This window comes from Myxine glutinosa, chromosome 5, assembly GCF_964187855.1.
Source record: "Myxine glutinosa chromosome 5, kmMyxGlut1.1, whole genome shotgun sequence".
Taxonomy (NCBI): domain Eukaryota; kingdom Metazoa; phylum Chordata; class Myxini; order Myxiniformes; family Myxinidae; genus Myxine; species Myxine glutinosa.
Window position 1 is genome coordinate 51,370,251 of NC_136265.1, and position 19,712 is coordinate 51,389,962.

The 19,712-nt window shown below is 43.6% G+C and overlaps 1 protein-coding gene across 4 annotated transcripts; it reads left to right on the top strand.

The window, feature by feature from the left end:
- Window positions 1–304: 304 nt before the first annotated feature.
- LOC137427545 (perilipin-3-like) lies at window positions 305–5,662 on the top strand. Of its 4 annotated transcripts, none has more exons than XM_068117124.2 (5): window positions 305–568; window positions 4,078–4,273; window positions 4,478–4,560; window positions 4,923–5,142; window positions 5,226–5,662. In XM_068117124.2, exons 1-5 carry the CDS (start codon window positions 536–538, stop codon window positions 5,549–5,551), a joined length of 858 nt encoding a protein of 285 aa, XP_067973225.2. In that variant the 5' UTR covers window positions 305–535; the 3' UTR covers window positions 5,552–5,662. The 4 variants fall into 4 exon arrangements, with proteins under 4 accessions (XP_067973225.2, XP_078633299.1, XP_078633298.1 ...); XM_078777173.1 differs by lacking the exon at window positions 305–568 and adding an exon at window positions 3,274–3,370; XM_078777172.1 differs by lacking the exon at window positions 305–568 and adding an exon at window positions 3,284–3,385.
- The last annotated feature ends 14,050 nt before the right edge of the window (window positions 5,663–19,712 follow it).

Consider the following 19,712-nt stretch of genomic DNA (forward strand, 5'->3'; position numbering starts at 1 on the left):
GGAACATCCCCTCGAAAGGAGAAGGTCATTGTGTTCCGGTGCCCATTCTTGGAGATGTTGAACGGATCCAGATGCTAAGTTTGAAGGTGCATGGTTCGAATTGGTTCAGATATTGAGCATCAGGAAATTGATGAAGCACAGGTGTATTGGTCCAAATGTCCACCTGTGAGGGTTTTCTTGAACATTTTGATGATGAAAGATTTATATAAAACACACAAATGGAGTCACGTGGAAACATCGAGAATTTTACCTGTGTTTGTAAATTTCATTGGTTCATTAATTCCTTGAAGCGAAATAAATTATCATTTTAGGTGAAGGTAAAGGTGTGTGCCGGGTGTGACGTCAGAGAGGCAGGTGTTTGTGTTTATTGTATAAAAAGGTGAGTCTGGTGTGAAATTCATTCGTTTCGTCATTCACTTGTCTGTGCCTTGTTTCGGTTGGTTACCTGGTGCTGGAGCATCTTGGGTTCTCCCTTACTGGTCCAGGTGATCTCGCTCGCTTCTTTCATTGTGAGTCGTTTCTTGTTTTGAACAAAATGGCTGTGGAGGTTCAGACCGTCGATACCAAGGTGAGTTACTTGGTTCTTCAGGTGAACATGGCGGATCGAGTTCCAGGTGAATCGGTTTACTGGGGAGAACCGGGAAATCCGTGGGGAGTTAAACATGATTCGTTAAAGTTGTTTAAACGGTTTTATGGTTGGGCGAACTGATGGATCGGTCTTTGGTCGGGCGGGTTCGTGCCCGGGGGGGGGGGGGGGGGGAAGGGGAGGGGAGGGGTAGCGTGAATGGGTGGTGCTCGGGGGGGTGGGTGAGAGGAGGTTGGTGGGTTAGAGGAGGTTGCTGGGTCAGAATCCCGAAATTTTGAATTCCTAACGATTTGAATCCCTATCCTTTATCATGTAATCCCGAATTTAGTTTGTATTGCAGAGCTTTGTAATATGTCCTGCCGGTGTTTGGCTGAGATTCCTGAGTTTATTAACCAGTAAATGCTCATGATGAAAAATACCACATTGAAGAACAAAATAACTAAACGAAAAACGTTTTCGGGCTACATGTGTATTTTTAAAAAGTTCTAAATGTTTTTTAATTAAAAATAATAATAATTAATAAAAAAGAAAATTACATTTTGATACATGAAATTGCACCAGAAAAGAGGACTGTGGGTCAAATTTCAGCTCGGACGAATGGAACCTGGAAAACGAACAGCTCGGAGATTTAAAACGGGACAAAGTTCAGATGAAGTTGAATAAAAGTGTAAAAATAAACGCACTTTATTCATGTGCTAATGGACAACTGAAAATGGGTGAATGTCTTTACATAATACACCTTAGGAGGAAGAATAAATAACCTGGTTGAGGCAGCGAGTTTGTGCTTATACACTGCCTCGGTTAGTTATTTATTAACGCACAGGTTGTAAACCTGGTGCGTTATAGCGTTTGCCTGGGAATTTCTGTCTCTCCAAAAGTGAAGCTCCAACAGTGTAGACGTTTGTCGCTCAGATGTGTAGACAGTTTCTGTCGCTCAGATGTGTAAACATGACGTCATCAAATCTATATTTAGGCTAACCATGGGCTACCCCTTTGGCTGGTACGCGGCCGCTCGCTCGTACATAATATAGGATATATTTGTTATATGTTATGTTATAGGATATATAGGATATATGTTATATGATATAGGATATATATAGGATAGGTTATAGGATATATATGTTATAGGATAGGAATATAGGACCCAGAGGACCCAAATGACCCAGAGGACCCAAATGACCTAGAGGACCCAAATGACCTAGAGGACCCAAATGACCTAGAGGACCCAAATGACCCAGAGGACCCAAATGACCCAGAGGACCCAAATGACCCAGAGGACCCAAATGACCCAGAGGACCCAAATGACCCAGAGGACCCAAATGACCCAGAGGACCCAAATGACCCAGAGGACCCAAATGACCCAGAGGACCCAAATGACCCAGAGGACCCAGAGGACCCAGAGGACCCAGAGGACCCAGAGGACCCAGAGGACCCAGAGGACCCAGAGGACCCAGAGGACCCAGAGGACCCAGAGGACCCAAATGACCCAGAGGACCCAAATGACCCAGAGGACCCAAATGACCCAGAGGACCCAAATGACCCAGAGGACCCAAATGACCCAGAGGACCCAAATGACCCAGAGGACCCAAATGACCCAGAGGACCCAAATGACCCAGAGGACCCAAATGACCCAGAGGACCCAAATGACCCAGAGGACCCAAATGACCCAGAGGACCCAAATGACCCAGAGGACCCAAATGACCCAGAGGACCCAAATGACCCAGAGGACCCAAATGACCCAGAGGACCCAAATGACCCAGAGGACCCAAATGACCCAGAGGACCCAAATGACCCAGAGGACCCAAATGACCCAGAGGACCCAAATGACCCAGAGGACCCAAATGACCCAGAGGACCCAAATGACCCAGAGGACCCAAATGACCCAGAGGACCCAAATGACCCAGAGGACCCAAATGACCCAGAGGACCCAAATGACCCAGAGGACCCAAATGACCCAGAGGACCCAAATGACCCAGAGGACCCAAATGACCCAGAGGACCCAAATGACCCAGAGGACCCAAATGACCCAGAGGACCCAAATGACCCAGAGGACCCAGAGGACCCAAATGACCCAGAGGACCCAAATGACCCAGAGGACCCAAATGACCCAGAGGACCCAAATGACCCAGAGGACCCAAATGACCCAGAGGACCCAAATGACCCAGAGGACCCAAATGACCCAGAGGACCCAAATGACCCAGAGGACCCAGAGGACCCAAATGACCCAGAGGACCCAGAGGACCCAGAGGACCCAGAGGACCCAGAGGACCCAGAGGACCCAGAGGACCCAGAGGACCCAGAGGACCCAAATGACCCAGAGGACCCAAATGACCCAGAGGACCCAAATGACCCAGAGGACCCAAATGACCCAGAGGACCCAAATGACCCAGAGGACCCAAATGACCCTCTGGGTCAAAAAAAGTTGAAACTGGGCAAATGTCAATGAAAATTTGCCAGTTGGCCTAATGAAGTCTGGCATATTATTAACGCACAGGTTGTAAATCTGGTGCGTTATAGAGTTCGCCTGGGAATTTCTGTCTCTCCAAAAGTGAAGCTCCAACAGTGTAGACAGTTTCTGTCGCTCAGATGTGTAAACATGACGTCATCAAATCTATATTTAGGCTAACCATGGGCTACCCCTTTGGCTGGTACGCGGCCGCTCGCTAGTGGTCAACCCAAACGAAACACGTGTCCGGACGTGCGGCGCATGCGCGGACCGGACCGTTGTGAAGTTTGAAGCACTTTCTGCTGCGGGTTGATCACCGATACATGTCGGGAGCCCAGGCGAGTAACCGAGAGGTGAAAGCTAGTTTTTGCTTTATTTTGTTTTGGTATCTTTTATTTAAAGCCTATTAGGATGGGTACGCTAAACTACATGTTTTCAAAACAAAAACGGCGATGCGTACAGTGGTGGATAGTACCCAGTTTACAGGTTGTAAACCTGGTTGTAAACGGCGATGCGTACAGTGGTGGATAATAGCCAGTTTACAGGTTGTAAACCTGGTGCGAGTTGTAAGCGAGTTGTAAACAAAACTATTTGTTTTGTATTTATGGATGTTTAAATCAAAAGAAAAGTACATAATGTGAATACTAGTAGCAATTTTACAAAAACCATGGCATAATTTCAAATCTTGACCCGAGATGATAATTATGCTACATCATAATTTCCATGTGCCAACCTGGGCGGAATCCAAGTGGATTCACTTGTTTTCCTGAGGAATGTTTTCATTTTTCAAAGTTGAACAGAACATGAGCCAATTTCAAAGTGAATCTGACGTAACGAGATTGTGTTAACTAGCTCTTTGCTTTGCGAGTTTTAAAGCACAAACTAATAGATCGATGTTCATTTCTAAACCTGGATTGATAAGGTTGGTTTGTGGATTTGATGTTTCACTCCCAGCATCATCCGCTCCGCGAATCTCAATCTGTAAATCCCAAAAAGTTTCAGAATGTGAGATGTCCTCATTGTTTTTACTCTTCTTTGTCCACAGAATGTCATTCAGAGATTGTATGCACTACCGTTGTTCAGTTCTGCTGTGGACGAGTTTGCTCAGGCCTACAAGTCTGGGAAAGAGTTGAGGCCTGTTCTTCTCTCTTTTGGTAATATGGTCGAACAGGGTGTTACAGGGGTAGCTGTGATCGCCTGCAGTGGGATCGAACCAATCACCAGGATTCTTCAACCGCAGAGTGAGTGAATCTGTGCAGATCGGACATGATGGCTGACCTGTTTTTTTTGTTTTTTTTAACCGAGAACTTTATTTTCCCCATTTTATGGAAATTTGTCCATTTTGAGAAGCATGGACATTGTTTTGCATAGTTTTTAAAATTGTCCCCTTTGTGTAATTTATTTATCTGTTATCTTTGAGTTTCCATAAAATGTCTTTTCTCCAGTTAAGTTTGTTGACGAGCTCGCATGCCGAGGTCTGGATCTCGTGGAAGACAAAGTACCAATCTTGCACCAACCTGCCAACAAGGTACTGGGAATCGAGGCAGTGATTCAGAGTATTCCTGTCGTGTAACTCCTCTAAACCCTTCCCACGCCTCCTGCCCCCAAGCCCTCTCCCGCCCACACTTCTCCCTGCTCATGTTGTGGTTGTGTGCTTCCCCTTCTCCCCCCATCTTGTCTTCCGCTCCCTCTTTTTGTATATTTTGTTTGTCTGGTTGATTTGTTTGTGAAATAAATGTTAGCTCTTTCACGAGCCTCGATTCAGTATACAAAAAAAATAAATGCATACATGCCTGCTTTGAACTGGGAGAAACAAGTAAATCTTACAATTGTTTTTGAAGTAACTTGAATTTTCCTTTGTGCAGTGAATGGATATTTCCTTGTTTGCAGGTACTTGATGTGAAGAAGAATTTGCAAATCGCACAAAAACAAATTGGAGTCTTCCTGGATTGGTCCAAGTCCCAGGTCGGAGTGGGTATGGAGAGATCCAAGCAGGCCATGTTGGACGGTGCAGACTCTCTACTGAAAACCAAGTTTGGAGAGGTGGTTTTGTCAGGTGCAGACTCCATGCTTTCTCAAGTCGATGGATACCTGCCACATGATCAGCCAGGTAAGTTGGTACTGTGTGGATTTGATGTACTTCTGCAGAAAGTTTTGTACTTCTGCAGAAAGTAATACCTGTATTTTCTGCAGAAGGTGCAAGTACTGATGAAGAGAAAGTTGTTGTACGAAGCTCCTCATCCCTTGACCTTTACCGTCGGCTCGTTGCTGTATCCAGCAAGGCCGGACGAGAGGTGTTCAAGAAGAGTTCTTCCGGAATCCAAAGTGTTGCAGAGACCGGTCGTGCCCGTTTAACCAGTGTTCTGGAATCTTTCAGTGCAGCATTCGACTCCGTTGTGAAGGAAACTCCGGTGAACCAGGTGATCGATGCGATGCACCAGGAACACGATTCAGATCGCTCCGGTGATGTCTGTAAATCCTCAACCAGTGCGGAGACCCTGGGTAAACAAAGCAAATGAGTAAATGTCCGCAGGTGATTTTTCATTTGGTAAATGTTTTTGTGCAGCTTCACATTGAATGGATTGGATTTGCTGGGTTCGGCAAGTGATGGAAATAAAGTTCTTGGTGAAAGTGATTTTTGTTTTGGGTCCTGAATTAATTCCCATCTTGTTGTGCTGACGGTTTTCCATGTGGCCATAGTACCCGTTTGGGTTTGAGCTTGGGAACGTTTGTCGTTACCAAACCAGTGTGAGTGGGGGGGGGGGTTATTTATTTATTTAAAACGCTCCCTAGCACTCAAAGTTTGATGAAGATCCGTTCAGCCATCTGAGAAAAATGGCGACACACACAGACCAACAGCCCTCTTCTATAGTAGGTTATTATTTCATCACTCCTCTTCGGCCTTGCTCCCCCAGCTCTGTGCTTTGTCCCCCAAATATTCCTACAGGTCACACAAGATCTGCCAGCAACCCTCTGATGGTTAAACTGCCGAAATCTCGGCTCTCTGCTCACCTTCACTTTCATTCCTCTTTTCTCCCGCCTCTGGAACAAACTCCCTCACTCCCTTCAATCCCACTCCTCCCTCCAGGTCTTTAAAACAGCTGTTCACCACCATGTCTTATCTTTCCCCATCCAAAACCTTGATCTTTTCTACCCCCGCTAATTTACCCCAGATCCACCTTGTTTGAAATTCCAACTTATTTCCTGGAAGTCTCGGCAGTGTCCATGTTTTATACCTCTTCCCCCCCCCCCCCCCCTTTCCCATGCCTCCCCTCCCCCTTTCCCATGCCTCCCCCCCCCCCCCCCCCAAAGCCCTCTCCCTCCCACAGATCTCTCGATGTCTCTGCTCTCAGATGTTTGTGTTCCTCCCCCTCTCGCCCCATCTTGCCTACCACTCCCCATGTTATATTTTATGTGTCGGGTTGTCTTTCTGTGTGGTTAATGTTAGCTCTTTCACGAGCCTCGATCTTGTAAAAAAAAGAAAGAAAAAAAAGTCGTTTTATTATTATTTATTCATTTTCTTCAGTTTTTTTTTTTTTTTTCTACTGCGAAGCTGTTTGGTAGTATTTGTCCGTATGTATGTCCCCTCAAACGTATGCCAATCAGCTGAGGACATGGTCACAGGCTAGGCTAGGGTGATGTGATTACGTCTGACGTCATTACAGCGTACAACGGCTGACCAGTGACCACCGGCATTTTGATTTGTATGCCGTTCAGGCCGAACATATCGTCGAACTTGTCATATATCACAATCGCCCTGCTCTGCCTTTACGTTTTTCATTCAGTGTGAAATAAACAAACCGATTGTTAAATGACCATCAAATATCGAAAGGATCGGCGTAAAGTCTCTTCCAACAATACGGTATGGTACGTAAAGGCCTTCGGCGTTATGACTCAATTTTGGACCACTTTGAACAAATTACGCCCAGGTTTCTTAATACAGTAGTGTATCGTTTTCGTAATAATATTGTAAATTTAACCATAACACTTTAATCCCAATGTCGGTTCTTGTAAAGTTAATGGATTGAGGCGGTGTATTGTTCATGATCAATGATGAGCGTTGTTCGCCACTAATATTAATAACCGAGGAAGTAGGGAATTGGCCTCCGTTTTTTAATGGTAATATTTTCGAAATAATGTAACGTTAATATTAGTATTAACTATAATATTATAGTAAAGTGTCCATTACGTCTACATGTCATTACGACGGTTGACCACCGAGTACCGACAAACATTTTAATTTACAAGTATACCCGCTCACAACGGGAGTGGCAGGAAGGGTCATTCTTCTTTGGGAGTTTGGGGTTTATAGATTACAGTCGATCTATGGTCGGGTCTCAATAACATTGGGTGTGTTCATTTACCAAGTTTCTTGTGGAGAGATCGCCAAATGGTTTGAGCATTCGAGCAAGCACTCCATTCAAAACCCTTAAGGAACCGCTGCCTTGGCAAGCGCTACGTCGCAGCTTGGTAAATGAACACACCTATCTTTGTGGGGTTAATAGATTACAGTAGATCTTCGCTCAGTTCTGTAAGTAAAACTTACCTCACGGATGTCGGATTCCTCAAAATTTCTTTGTTTAATATTATGAACAACATTAGTGACTAGCTTTTTAAACAATCATATGTGCTTGTGGTTTATAATATTTTACAAGCCCGGGTACGCCGCTGTTAGACTTTTGGTCTTGTTTTTCTTTTTTTCTCTCTCCGCAGTCCGCCACCCCCTTCCTATTTTATTTACTCCCACAAGGGAGTAATGCATTCGATCGTGTCCGTCCGTGTGTGTGTTCATGTGTTTGTGAACAGGATATCTGGAAAAATTCTGAACGGATTTGGATGAAAGTTGGTGGGGTGATTGCCCTTGGGATAAGGAAGAATTGATTAGTTTTTGGTGAAGCTCAGGATATTATTCCGGATCCAGGAATTTTTTTGGGAATTTTTTTTCTGTTTTACTGCATTAAAGCTTTTATTCTTATTACCTTCGCAAAAGCGGAAGGTTATGTTTTGATCGCTGTGTATTTATTTGTATGTCTGTGTGTGTGTGTGTATGTTATTCGCATAACTCAAAAAGTATTCAACCGAATTGCATGAAATTTGGTGGGATGATTGGTTATTATACGGGACACATTTGATTAGATTTTGGGAGCAATCGGGTCAAAGGTCAAGGTCAAGGTCAAGGTCACGAAAAGGTCAAAATCGTATTTTTACCAAGTACAGAACAGTAGCTGCGGCGAAGGTATGCGCTCTACCGAGTGCCCGTTCTAGTTCTTATTCTTAAATGATGTTTTTCTCCTCTAATTCCGAGATATATCAAAATAAATTTTCTGACAGGGCCTACTTTCTTTTTCATTTATTGTTTTGGGGACGGGGGATGTTAAACAAAACGTATTATTCGAACTTGACCAACGGTGGGAGTTTGTGCTCTACTGAGTGGCGTTCTAGTTTTACTTGTGGCCGTTGAGCTTCTCATTTGTTCAGTGCTCATGCGTTGATGGCAGCCTTTTCTCCAAAGGGTTGTAATCATTACAATTCCCAAGATGTGGTTGTAATGGGGTCTTTCAGACACCCTTTACTCTCATCAATTCTTTGTTACAGACGTCAGTTCATCTCGTTAAATATATATATTGTTGCGGTTTTGAGAACCCTCACTTGTGTAACTAAATTCAACATCATTAAAGGTTTAAGGTAGCACCCCTAGTTAGTCCACAAGCAACACGTAGGCCACCATAGGATTCCAGTTATTTCATTAGTATGTGTTTTAGATAAGGCCGTGTTTCCAATAGTTAAATCTGCGTTGTGTCAATCAAATAAGAAGTCGGCCCCATTCTGTTCAGTTTGCAACCTCCCTCTCCAAGCGACGCCATTACGTGCCCTCCAGTCTGCCCTATGGCTCTCCCAATTTGTTACGTGCCTTTGTTAGCAGCGTTCGCTGCCTTGAGCTGGAGCTCGCTCAAACGCCGCCATAAGCCACGCGGTGAGGCCTGGAAAAAGGGGGCGGAACGCCAAGAAGAAGGTGTGGCCACGTCATCCAGCCGTCAAAGGTGGAGCCGGTAAGCCCTCACCAGCCAACCAGGGCTGAAGGGACATCGCCGACAGGCGTGGTTTTTAGGCTCGTGGAGCGATCGTTGCTTGCGTTATAAAAGCACGAACGTAAAGCCCTTTCAAGAGTCTCATGCACCGGCATTTGTTAAAGAGGACGTGTTGGAAGGGTGGCTTGGAGAAGGACTGAAAAGAAGAAGGGCGCGCTTGTTAAAGAGGACATTGGGGAGAGAGAGAGCGTTTGGCACAAGTGTGCACATATTACATACGCAGGACACCAGCTTCCCCCCACTATATAATTGTCCAGTCGCGTTCAACTACACACAGAGCTGCCTGCCGGGTTTCGCCCGCTGGACCGGAGCCTGGACCCCATCGCCGGACCCTCTACCTGTTCCATCCACCATCTACAATCCCCGTGTGAGTGTGTACGTTTGTCCGGGGTACTAAGAGTAAGACTGTCTCAGGCTGCCCTGTGTTCTTCTTCTTCCTCTTCCTATCCTGTACATTCTTTTGTTTCCTCTTCTTTCTGTACATGTGTAATAAGTTGCCTTGTTCTTTCTTGGTTTCCTCTAATCCGATCGCATTTGTCTTTTCTCTAATTGGGTAAACGTGGCACGATTAGGAACCGCTCAGAATCGGGTTTAGTCACTTTGTTAACGGCTCGGATCGCGGATTGCTATCCGCTCGGCATTTTCCATCATATCCGTGGTTCGAGCGGGAGTTATTCCCTCATTTCCGGCCGGCGTTAGTAATTAGGTAGTAGTGAACCCCTAGGCCTAACAAACCCTACCTAACGCCGTGCCGGGAAGGACGTTATAACTTCCAGGACTCGGGTCGGCCAGATAAAAAGACAAGGGGATTAACCCCCCGCCCCCTTGATAAGGGGAGAGCCGACGTCCGAGATCCGTAACAATATATATATATATAATTATATTTTTGGATTGGTCTGTTTGGCCAAAGACTGAAGACAAAGCACCTGAGCTCAAAGTGAAAATGTCAGGCTAATTTGACTTTGGATTGTGATATTTTAATGCAGTTAGTTTTTCTATTGCGTTTGTAGCTTAAAGTTCAAACTTGACTAACATTAAGGTGACCTGGGAGAGCGGGGGTTCGAGTTGTAAACATCATTACTTTCTCCCTTTATCACACATTGTTTTTAATAACCCTCATTGAGTTTGGGCCAGAAGTGGTTACATGAAGGTTCGATAGGTAATGGTTGAAACTGTTTTTATAGTTTTTTTTTTTTCTCCTTCCCCCTCCGTCCATGTTACAATTTCAAAGTAATGTTTGCTTCAACTATTGTGCACATGTTCATCGACCTCTGACACCCTTGGTCGAATTCCCTCATTTGTGATGTTCAAAATAGACCTCCCAGCAACACTTTTCATTCTGCTTGTGCTCTGCAGTGACAAATTGTACAAGCGGTGTGGTCAGGACTTACTTGAGCCTTTGTGCCATTTAAGTAATTGGACTAGTTGCCCCCATCCGATCCTGCATCCTGTCCCCCCCCCCCCCCCCCACAACTCTCCAACGTTCACACCTTATCCTTGCAGTTTACAGCTGGGTCGGAATTCCAACCCAACGTACGAAATTCCAAAGACAGCTGAGGCGATTGTGCACTTATAGACAATCTTGTTGGCCCATGTGCAGTTATCGAATAGAGGAACAGATAGAATTATTTGTCTGCATGTGTATTTTAATTATTATTTATTTAATTGAATTAAAAATGTTTTTACTTTATTTAAAAAAAACATTTTAAAATCAAGAGTATGGATGGTGAAAGAATGTTCTAGTTGTTTTGAAATACATATTGTCGTGTGACTACCCTCTGGTGAACACCGCAGGGTGACACGAGGACTAAACGAGCTTAACACTCTGAGGCGTTCAGTCTAAATATAGTGGAGAACACGCGTGGGGGGCGGGGGGAGCCGAAGAGCTTACCTTCACGCGTCCACCCGACGTCCTCGACCCTGCAATAAATCAACTCAAACTGACACGAATTAAAATGTACAAAAATACCGGATTTTTAAAGAAAACTCCGGTCACAAAATAATCTACTATATAAGAGAGCTGTTGGTCTGTCTGTCTGCGTGTGTCGCCATTTTCTTCAGGGATGGCTGAACGGATCTTCGTCAAACTTTCAGAGGTTCACCAGTGAGTGCTTGGGAGTGTTTTAGACAAAAACAATATAATTATAACAATATAATTTAGAATACAATAATTTTATATATATTATATATTTTTTAAAGTTCGTTTTTTATGGATTTTTAAAAATAAAATCGCTTGATAGTGCCGAAGCCTTTTTGTCCCCCGTCGCACAGCATAGCGAAAGGGGGACTATGGCTTTCCCCTCCGTCCGTGTGTCCGTCCGTGTGTGCGTGCGGGCATGCGTGTTTGTGTGCGTGCGTGCGGGCGTGCGTGCGTAAGCGAAGGACCGCATTCGAATTTGGTGTGTGGGTGCATCTCGGCATAAGGAAGACCAATTGTAAATTGGGTCGCCACGTCAAACTCGAGGATGGCCGCCACCATATATATGTCTGAACCTTGTGAGTGAAATATCTTGGAAAATAAGCAAAGTACCAACTTCTAATCTGGTGTTTGGGTGTATCTAGGCACAAGGAAGAACGCTATTGAAAATTGGGTCGCCACGTCAAAATCCAAGATGGCCACCGCCATGTATGTCTGAACCATGTGAGCGGAATATCTTGAAAAATAAGCGAAGTACCAACTTCTAATCTGGTGTGTGGGTGTATCTCGGCATAAGGAAGAACGCTATTGAAAATTGGGTCGCCACGTCAAAATGCAAGATGGCCGCCACCATATATATGTCTGAACCTTGTGAGCGAAATATCTTGAAAAATAAGCGAAGTACCAACTTCTCATCTGGTGTGTGGCTGTATCTAGGCACAAGGAAGAACGCTGTTTAAAATTGGGTCGCCACGTCAAAATCCAAGATGGCCGCCTCCATGTATGTCTGAACCTTGTGAGCGAAATATCATATCATAGCATGTTTTCTGCTTCTTCCACTTTGTCAACTCACATCACTTCACCGACGGGGGACCTAGGCGTAACGCTAGTTAAATTAATGACAGTTATATACAAGTACACATTCGCATAAATAAATACAAAATAATCACCAGACATTTGAACACAATTTATCAAACAATTCCGGAAGTGTACAAAATCGGTAGTAAGGCTTCTTCTTCTTCCTGATCGGCATCACACTTAACCCAAATGTGATGAACGGCACATTCAGCAGCATATAATTCAACGAAAAGGTGAAATGATGATTTTACAATTTTGATGTATTCTGATTTGGATGTAATTGCTTTTACATTATATTTTCTCTCATTTAAAATAAATTAATGTTTCTTTTTCTCTTGAGCAATACCGGGTACTCCAGCTATAAACACTTATATACTTTACTCGGCGTACAAATACAAATACAATTTTGTCTGGGGGGTAATATAGGCTATGTGGCCGCAGCCTCATGCGGGGGTGTGGGGGACCAGGAGAGGGGCGTAAATTCTCGATGTAAATGCGTACCGTGTAGCGCCACCTGGTGATGGTGGCAGAGGGTATTACAATTTCCTTTTTTTTTTTAACCTGGGCAACACTGAAGTTAAAGCACTCTTTGCATGGGTAAAGTTTTTTTTTTTTCTCCTTCTCATCCCCCCTCCCCCAAAACTGAGGGGCCTGTCAAAGCTCCTCCCCCCAAAAGATGTATATGTAGTATATCTTTCCCCTCCCTCTCTCCTCACCTCTCTCCTCACCTCTCGCATCCCTCCACCTTCCACTCCCCCCACTCCCTTCCTTACCCTTCCCTCTCCTGCCTCCTCCTCCCCTGCCCCAGCCCGGCAACGCCGGGTTCTCCTGCTAGTGCACGATAAAACTAAATTCCTCATTGGAGCGTTGCCAAACAGACTACAGACAAAGGGGGAAAAAACTAGAACGCCACTCAGTAGAGCGCATACTCCCGCCGTGGGTCAAGTTGGAATAGTACGATTTCACAAAAGTTTGAGGGAGTAGTTCAGTGACAACACAAGACAAGACACTGCACAGATATATATTTAGAATATATAGAAGATAATGTTAAAAAATAGCAAGGCAATTTCACTTACATTTTCGGATTCAGCGTTCAATTCCATATAGGTGAGTGTATTTTGAGGCATGTGTGACTTCAAATAAAATTGTAAGCCAGAAAAACGTTCGTTTCATTCCTTAGGGATACAACATGTAAAACTGGCCCAAACGTCAAAACAAATCGCTCATTTTAAGTGGTACAAGCTAATGCGACCACTCATTCTCCTGGGAAGAATCCCGTGCACATGCTGGTCACACTTATAAGTTATAACTCACCTAAGTCTTTATAAGTTCATCAAATACTGACACCGCGAATGACATTCGCTGAGGTAAATGTTGATATCTCCTCTGAGGTAAAAAAAAAAAAAAAAACGACCAGTTTTAAAGCATTATACGTATCAAACGATGCATTTTATGAAACGGGGAAACCGAATACACACTTTGGTGGTTTTAATTTGACAGAATATGTCCTTATTATAATAAAAAAAAGAACCTTGAAGACGACGCTGCTAAAAAAAATATATACATCGCTCTAACGCATAACCACGAGTTTAAACTACATTTACAACAAATATGAAAACTATTTTCATATCACAATGTTAAATACAGAATATATAGAAGATAATGTTTTTTTTAAATGAGCCCTATCTTCCAATGGTAAAAAAATCCTTCAAAAAATTCCTGGATCCGGAATAACATCCTGAGCTTCACCAAAAACTAATCAATTCTTCCTTATCCCAAGGGCAATCATCCCACCAACTTTCATCCAAATCCGTTCAGAACCTTTCCAGATATCTTCTTGTTCACAAACACACGAACACACATACGCACACACACACACACACACACACACACACACACACACACACACACACACACACACACACACACACACACACACACACACTCACACACACACTCACACACGGATGGACACGATCGAATGCATTACTCCCTGGCGGGAGTAATAACTGGAAAATAAATGTGTAGTTTGTGGAAGTCTTTTTTTTTTGGAACTTTTTGGAACTCAAAAACGTCTTTGTGCGCGAAAACGCACTCGTTGGCACGAAGTCGGCCTCCCGCTCGGGTCTGCTCACTCCTGGCTCCGCACGCGAAGCGAACGACCTTGGCGTGCAGCTCGCTCTTCCAGCCGCGCCTGTCCTCACGATCTTTGCACAGGAAACCGCAGTTCCCAGCCAGCAACTCTGCCTCCTCACGATCACTAGGAAGATGTCGGAACTTGTGTGTAATTGGTCGTTTTTTGTTTGCACCTCGTGCACGGCCTGGTCTCTCTCAGCTCCCTCCTCCGTCGGTATTTTGTTAATAAAAGTTCTTTCCTTCGCTGTATTTGCTTGTTTCTTTGATTTTCTTTTCTCCCCCTACCTCCCACAAACATCTTACCCTTTGTCTAACATTTTAAACACACAATTTTTATTTATTTATTTATTCTTTCTCTCCTCGCGGACACGTGCTTGTTCTCTCGCCCCCTTGTCTTGCCGTATGCCCCGCCCCCTTTATCTCCTTTTTCTTCCACCAATCCAGTCTTTCCAACTCTAGTTTCCTCCACAATCATTCAACCCTTTCTCCTTCTTTCTCAAATCCACATCCTCACTTAGGGACTTTTCCCAGATTGTTTTTAACGGTTTTGTTTAACTATGCTTAAACTTTCCCCTGCAGTGCTTTATTCAATGGTTTATTACAACACGCTGTTTTGCTTTCTATTTAAAAGGCTTTTTTCAATTTCCTCTTCAATTCATGCCACTTCAAAAAAAATTCAATCTCTTGCAGTTCTTCCTCCCTACATTCTCTAAACTCACCTTCATTCCACCCCTCCTCTATCGTTTTCAAACGGATCTCTGACCTGAAAATCACAATAAACCCAGTTTGTATTAAATGTTTATTTTTCATTAATCATCCACTTGGTGCCTGGTGTTGGTGCAAACAACCAGAGTGAAAACTGAGTACTGTACTCCCTTTCAGCGTGCGTCACTGCCGAGCCCCCTTCAGTGCCCGGCAATGACGTTTTGCAATGCCTGGAGATGGCATAGGAAAGGTGCGGTGTACAACAAGTACAGATACATTCAAAGTACACCGCCCCCATGCCAAATAATTAAATATCCTACAGCGCGGCATTGCCGGGGCGGTGTTGGCTTAGCGGTTAGGGAGCTGGCTTGGGATCCTAGGATCCTGGGTTCGAATCCCGGTCGATCGCTGAATTAATGCCAGGAGGGTTGACTCAGCCTGCCATCCTTCCGAGGTCGGCAAATTGAGTACCAGCTTGCTGGGATGAATGATCACGGTGTGTACCCCGATTTAGAATAGGTACACCGTATCCCTGCGCATCGTAAGAGCGTGACCAAGGGTTGGCGTCAGGAAGGGCATCCTGCCATAAAAACATTGCCTCAAACAGGGAACCATGATTGTCATGGGGCCCGCAAGGCTAACCCCCGCTCTAGCGGGGAAAATGGCCTTAAAACGATCATTCATTCATTCATTTCATTCATCCACTTTCTAAACTCCCCCCTCACACCTCCCCTCTTAAACTCCATCCTCACTCCTTCCTTTCAATTCTCCCCCCTTGCCCCTCCCCTCCTAAACTCCCCCTTCGCCCCTCCCCTCCTAAACTCCCCCTCACCCCTCCCCTCCTAAACTCCCCTTTTGCCCCTCCCCTCCTAACCCTCTCTCGTCCCTCCCCTCCAAATCTCCCCTTAGTCCCCCCTTCAAAATTCCCTCCCAACCCCTCCCCTTCAAATCTCCCTCCCTACCATCTTTCTCCAATTCTCTCTCCTCCCCCCTCCCCCTCAAAGCTGCCTCCTCCCCACTTCGCCTCCCTTCTATCTCATACCTCCACCTCCTCCAACCTTCTACTTTGCTCTGCCCCGCCTCAAACAACTCCTCACTGTGCCTCATCCCATCACCATCAAACCTTTTGTCCTCCTCATCCTTCATTTTCTCCTAACTATTCTACAATCTCTGACACACTATCAACAGCTCTCCCTACCTCCCCCTCTCACCTTTCATCTTACCCTACCCCCTCCACCCCGCCCCCTGTTCTGTATCCGATGCTCCCCCTCCCTCTTCCTTAACGGTATGGACCTCAAACATCCGGGGCCTTCGCTCAAACCTGATTGATCTCTCCATTCAGGTTGCTTCTGACAATCCAGACGTAATCTGCTTAACAGAAACTTTCCTCCTTCAAGATGTCTCTGACTCCTTAATATCTCTTCCTGGTTACTCCCTCCTCCGGTATGATAGACCTGAGCCTCGTCCTGGTGGTGGGGTGGCTATCTTTATCAAAAACTCTCTTCCTCACTCTCCTTGCACTGTCCTCTCTCCACCTCACCCCCAGGAGTACTTCTGGCTACGGCTTCCTCTCCGCTCCCACCTTTTGTTCATATGTATTCTGTACCGTCCTCCAAACAGTGATGACTCCATCTACATCTCGCTGTCTGATAATATGGACCAACTTCTATCAACTCATCCAAACTCTCTCTTCCTCATATGTGGCGACTTCAACTGTCATCATGCCACCTGGTTGGGTGTGGGTTCCTCTCTCAACAGCCATGGCACCTCAGCAAAGGACTTCTGCGACTCATTGGGACTGACACAATCTGTCAATTTCCCGACCCGGATCTCAGTCAACGGCGCATCTTCTCTTCTCGACTTTGTTATGACAAACTTCCCTGACAAACTTCCCTTCCCTGCAGTCTAACAATGGCATAGCTGAGCTTGTTTGATCCTGTAGTTGAAGGGAATAGTATGACCTGGGTGGGGATACCTGTTAGCAAATAATATAAGTATTAATTTTTTCGACTTCGGCCTTGGACAGCCGGTTCGTGAATGACTTGGGGGAGAAAAAAACGGCGAATGGCAAACATTGAAGCAATAAATTCGACATTCCTGTGCCACCTTCAGTCGAACGTCAGGAATTGACAGCACGTACTCTATATTTTCATTGCAAACAGCATCATTCATCGTTCCAATCACAAATTAATCACAGCAGTGTTAATATATCAAAATACAATGTAAAATAACGATTGTATCGAGAATTATCAAACCAGCGAACCGTCGTTGTCTATTCACTTGCGGATTTGGGAGCAAGGTCCATGTCGATCACATTTCAAAATCATAATTGTGTTGAGAAATTTATGAAACCTCCTTCCTACTGCTGGAACCCCAAAATATTCCACCGAAGGTTATTATATTTCATTTCAGTAAAATATGCAACTGTAATAGTTACTAAATGCTGTCACTCTGTCATGTGACCAGATCCTCAGCTCTGATTGGTGTACGTTTGTGGGGACATACTGACAGCCAAACACTGTTCTCGGTGACATTGACATATGGGCTAGGCCGTAAAAAAAACTCATTCCTCTCTGTCTGTTTTATTTTCTTTCTTTTTTTCAGATAATACAAATAATACATTAAACAAGTACACATACATTCAAAGTACACCGCCCCCATGCCAAATAATTAAATATCCTACAGCGCGGCATTGCCAGGGCGCCTCCGGCGCCCGGCAATACCGCAGTGCAGCTCATAGAGGCTGCATTGGAAGGGAGAGGTGTACACTAATTGATTGATTAATTGTATAATTAAAATCAATAAAAGATTATCACAAAATATTTTCTTAATCAATTGGCTAATACCATAACAAAACCACTCGTGCTTCATCCGAAGATGTATCTTTTAGAAATTTAATCAAATAAGTCATTAATAAAAAATTAAATAATTAATTGATTAATCAATAAGTAATTCATCGATTAATCAATAAATAATGAATCGATTAAATGATTAATCAATTAATCAAAAATATCCTTGATAGCCACATCACTTGGTCACTGTCATGTCCAAATATTAGCTTCCCAGCTCAAAAGGTGCCTGAGATATTGGCCAAATGAGAAAGAAAATAAATAAATGATTAATAATGAAAATAAATAAATAATAATCATTAAAAAATTAAATTATCAATCAATTCGGTCACAGAACACATAAACCACCACCATTTCATCAGAATCTGTAACTGGGGGGAAAAATTTTTTTTAAAGTAATTAATCGAATAATTAAATAATTAATCGATACATTGATTAATTGATTAATCAATAAATCAAAAATATCCTTGATAGCCACATCACTTGGTCACTCATGTCCAAATATCAGCTTCTGAGCTCAAAAGGTGCCTGAGATATTGGCCAAATGAGAAAGAAGATAAATAAATGATTAATAATGAAAAAAAAAAAAAAATCATAAAAAAATTAAATTATTAATCAATTCGGTCAGAGAACACATAAACCACCACCATTTCATCAGAATCTGTAACTTAAAAAAAAATTTTTTTTTTGTCATCAAATAATTAAATAATTAATCGATTAATTGATTAATTGATTAATTAATAAATCAAAAATAGCCTTTGCAGCCAAATCACCTGGTCATTGGCATGTCCAAATATCAGCTTCCTAACTCAAAAGGTGCCTGAGTTAATGGTCAGAAGAGAAAGGAAATTTGATTAATTAAATAAGTACTTAATTAATCGCTAATAATTAAATAACTCATCAATTAATTGATTAATCAAAAAACAAAAAATACCGTTTTTGACAAAGGACTTGCTCACTATTGTGCCGAAATTTCAGCTTCCTATCTCAAAGGATGGCTGAGATATCGCCCGGACAAACAAACAAACAAACAAACAAGAAAGAAAGAAAGCAAGAAAACAAACAACCAGAGTGAAAACTGAGTACTGCCTTTCAGCGCGCGTCACTGCCGAGCCCCCTTCGGTGCCCAGCAATGACGATTTGCAATGCCTGGAGATGGCATAGGAAAGGAGCGGTGCACAACAAGGATGGCAGACACCAATCCATTTACAGTGGAAGAGAGGCTGGGAGCAGTGGTGTGGTGCCTCGAGATGAGAAACACAAAGAAGACGATGAAACAGGTGCAAGAAGACTTTGAGGAGTGTTTAGGAAAGCCAGCAACCTCAAAATCAAATCTTCATCTTTGGGAAAAAAGGCATTTCACCCTGGAAGTGTACTCAACAGGGAGCGCAGCGGACGACCAAAAATTAGTGATTTGGGAATTCAAAACATTAAAACACAAGTTCTCAGATCTCCGAAAAAATCATTACGGAAACGTTCTGCAGAGTTGGGTGTTTCGTATTCATCGTTACATTGCAAAATGAAAGAAGAGCTTCATATGAAATCATGTAAACCAACTGTCGTCTGTGAATTGTCAGATGCAGATCATGAAAACAGGTTGACAACTTATGACAGACTGCTGCAACACTTTGATACAATTTATAAAAAAAGTTCAAAGGTTATGTTTCGTGATGAGTGTGCTGTTTATCTCAGTTCAGCTCCACGCAATGCTTCCTTTTGGAATGATGCTAATTCACATTATGTTGAAGAAGCGCAAGACCATCCACCACATTTTATGGTTTTGCCGGTGTTATCTGCCCACCACCTCATTGGTCCTTACTTTTTTGATCCGTTAGTCAACCAGCAGTCATATCTGCACATCTCCCTGCACAGAATGACCTCATACCTGAACTTGAACGACGTGGAC

Excerpts from the sequence above, each read along its gene's own strand:
- LOC137427545 (XM_068117124.2), top strand. The coding sequence starts at position 536 with ATGGCTGTGGAGGTTCAGACCGTCGATACCAAG. Across the intron at positions 4,561-4,922 it reads TGCACCAACCTGCCAACAAG|GTACTTGATGTGAAGAAGAA; the intron begins GTACTGGGAATC and ends CCTTGTTTGCAG. Across the intron at positions 5,143-5,225 it reads CCTGCCACATGATCAGCCAG|AAGGTGCAAGTACTGATGAA; the intron begins GTAAGTTGGTAC and ends TATTTTCTGCAG.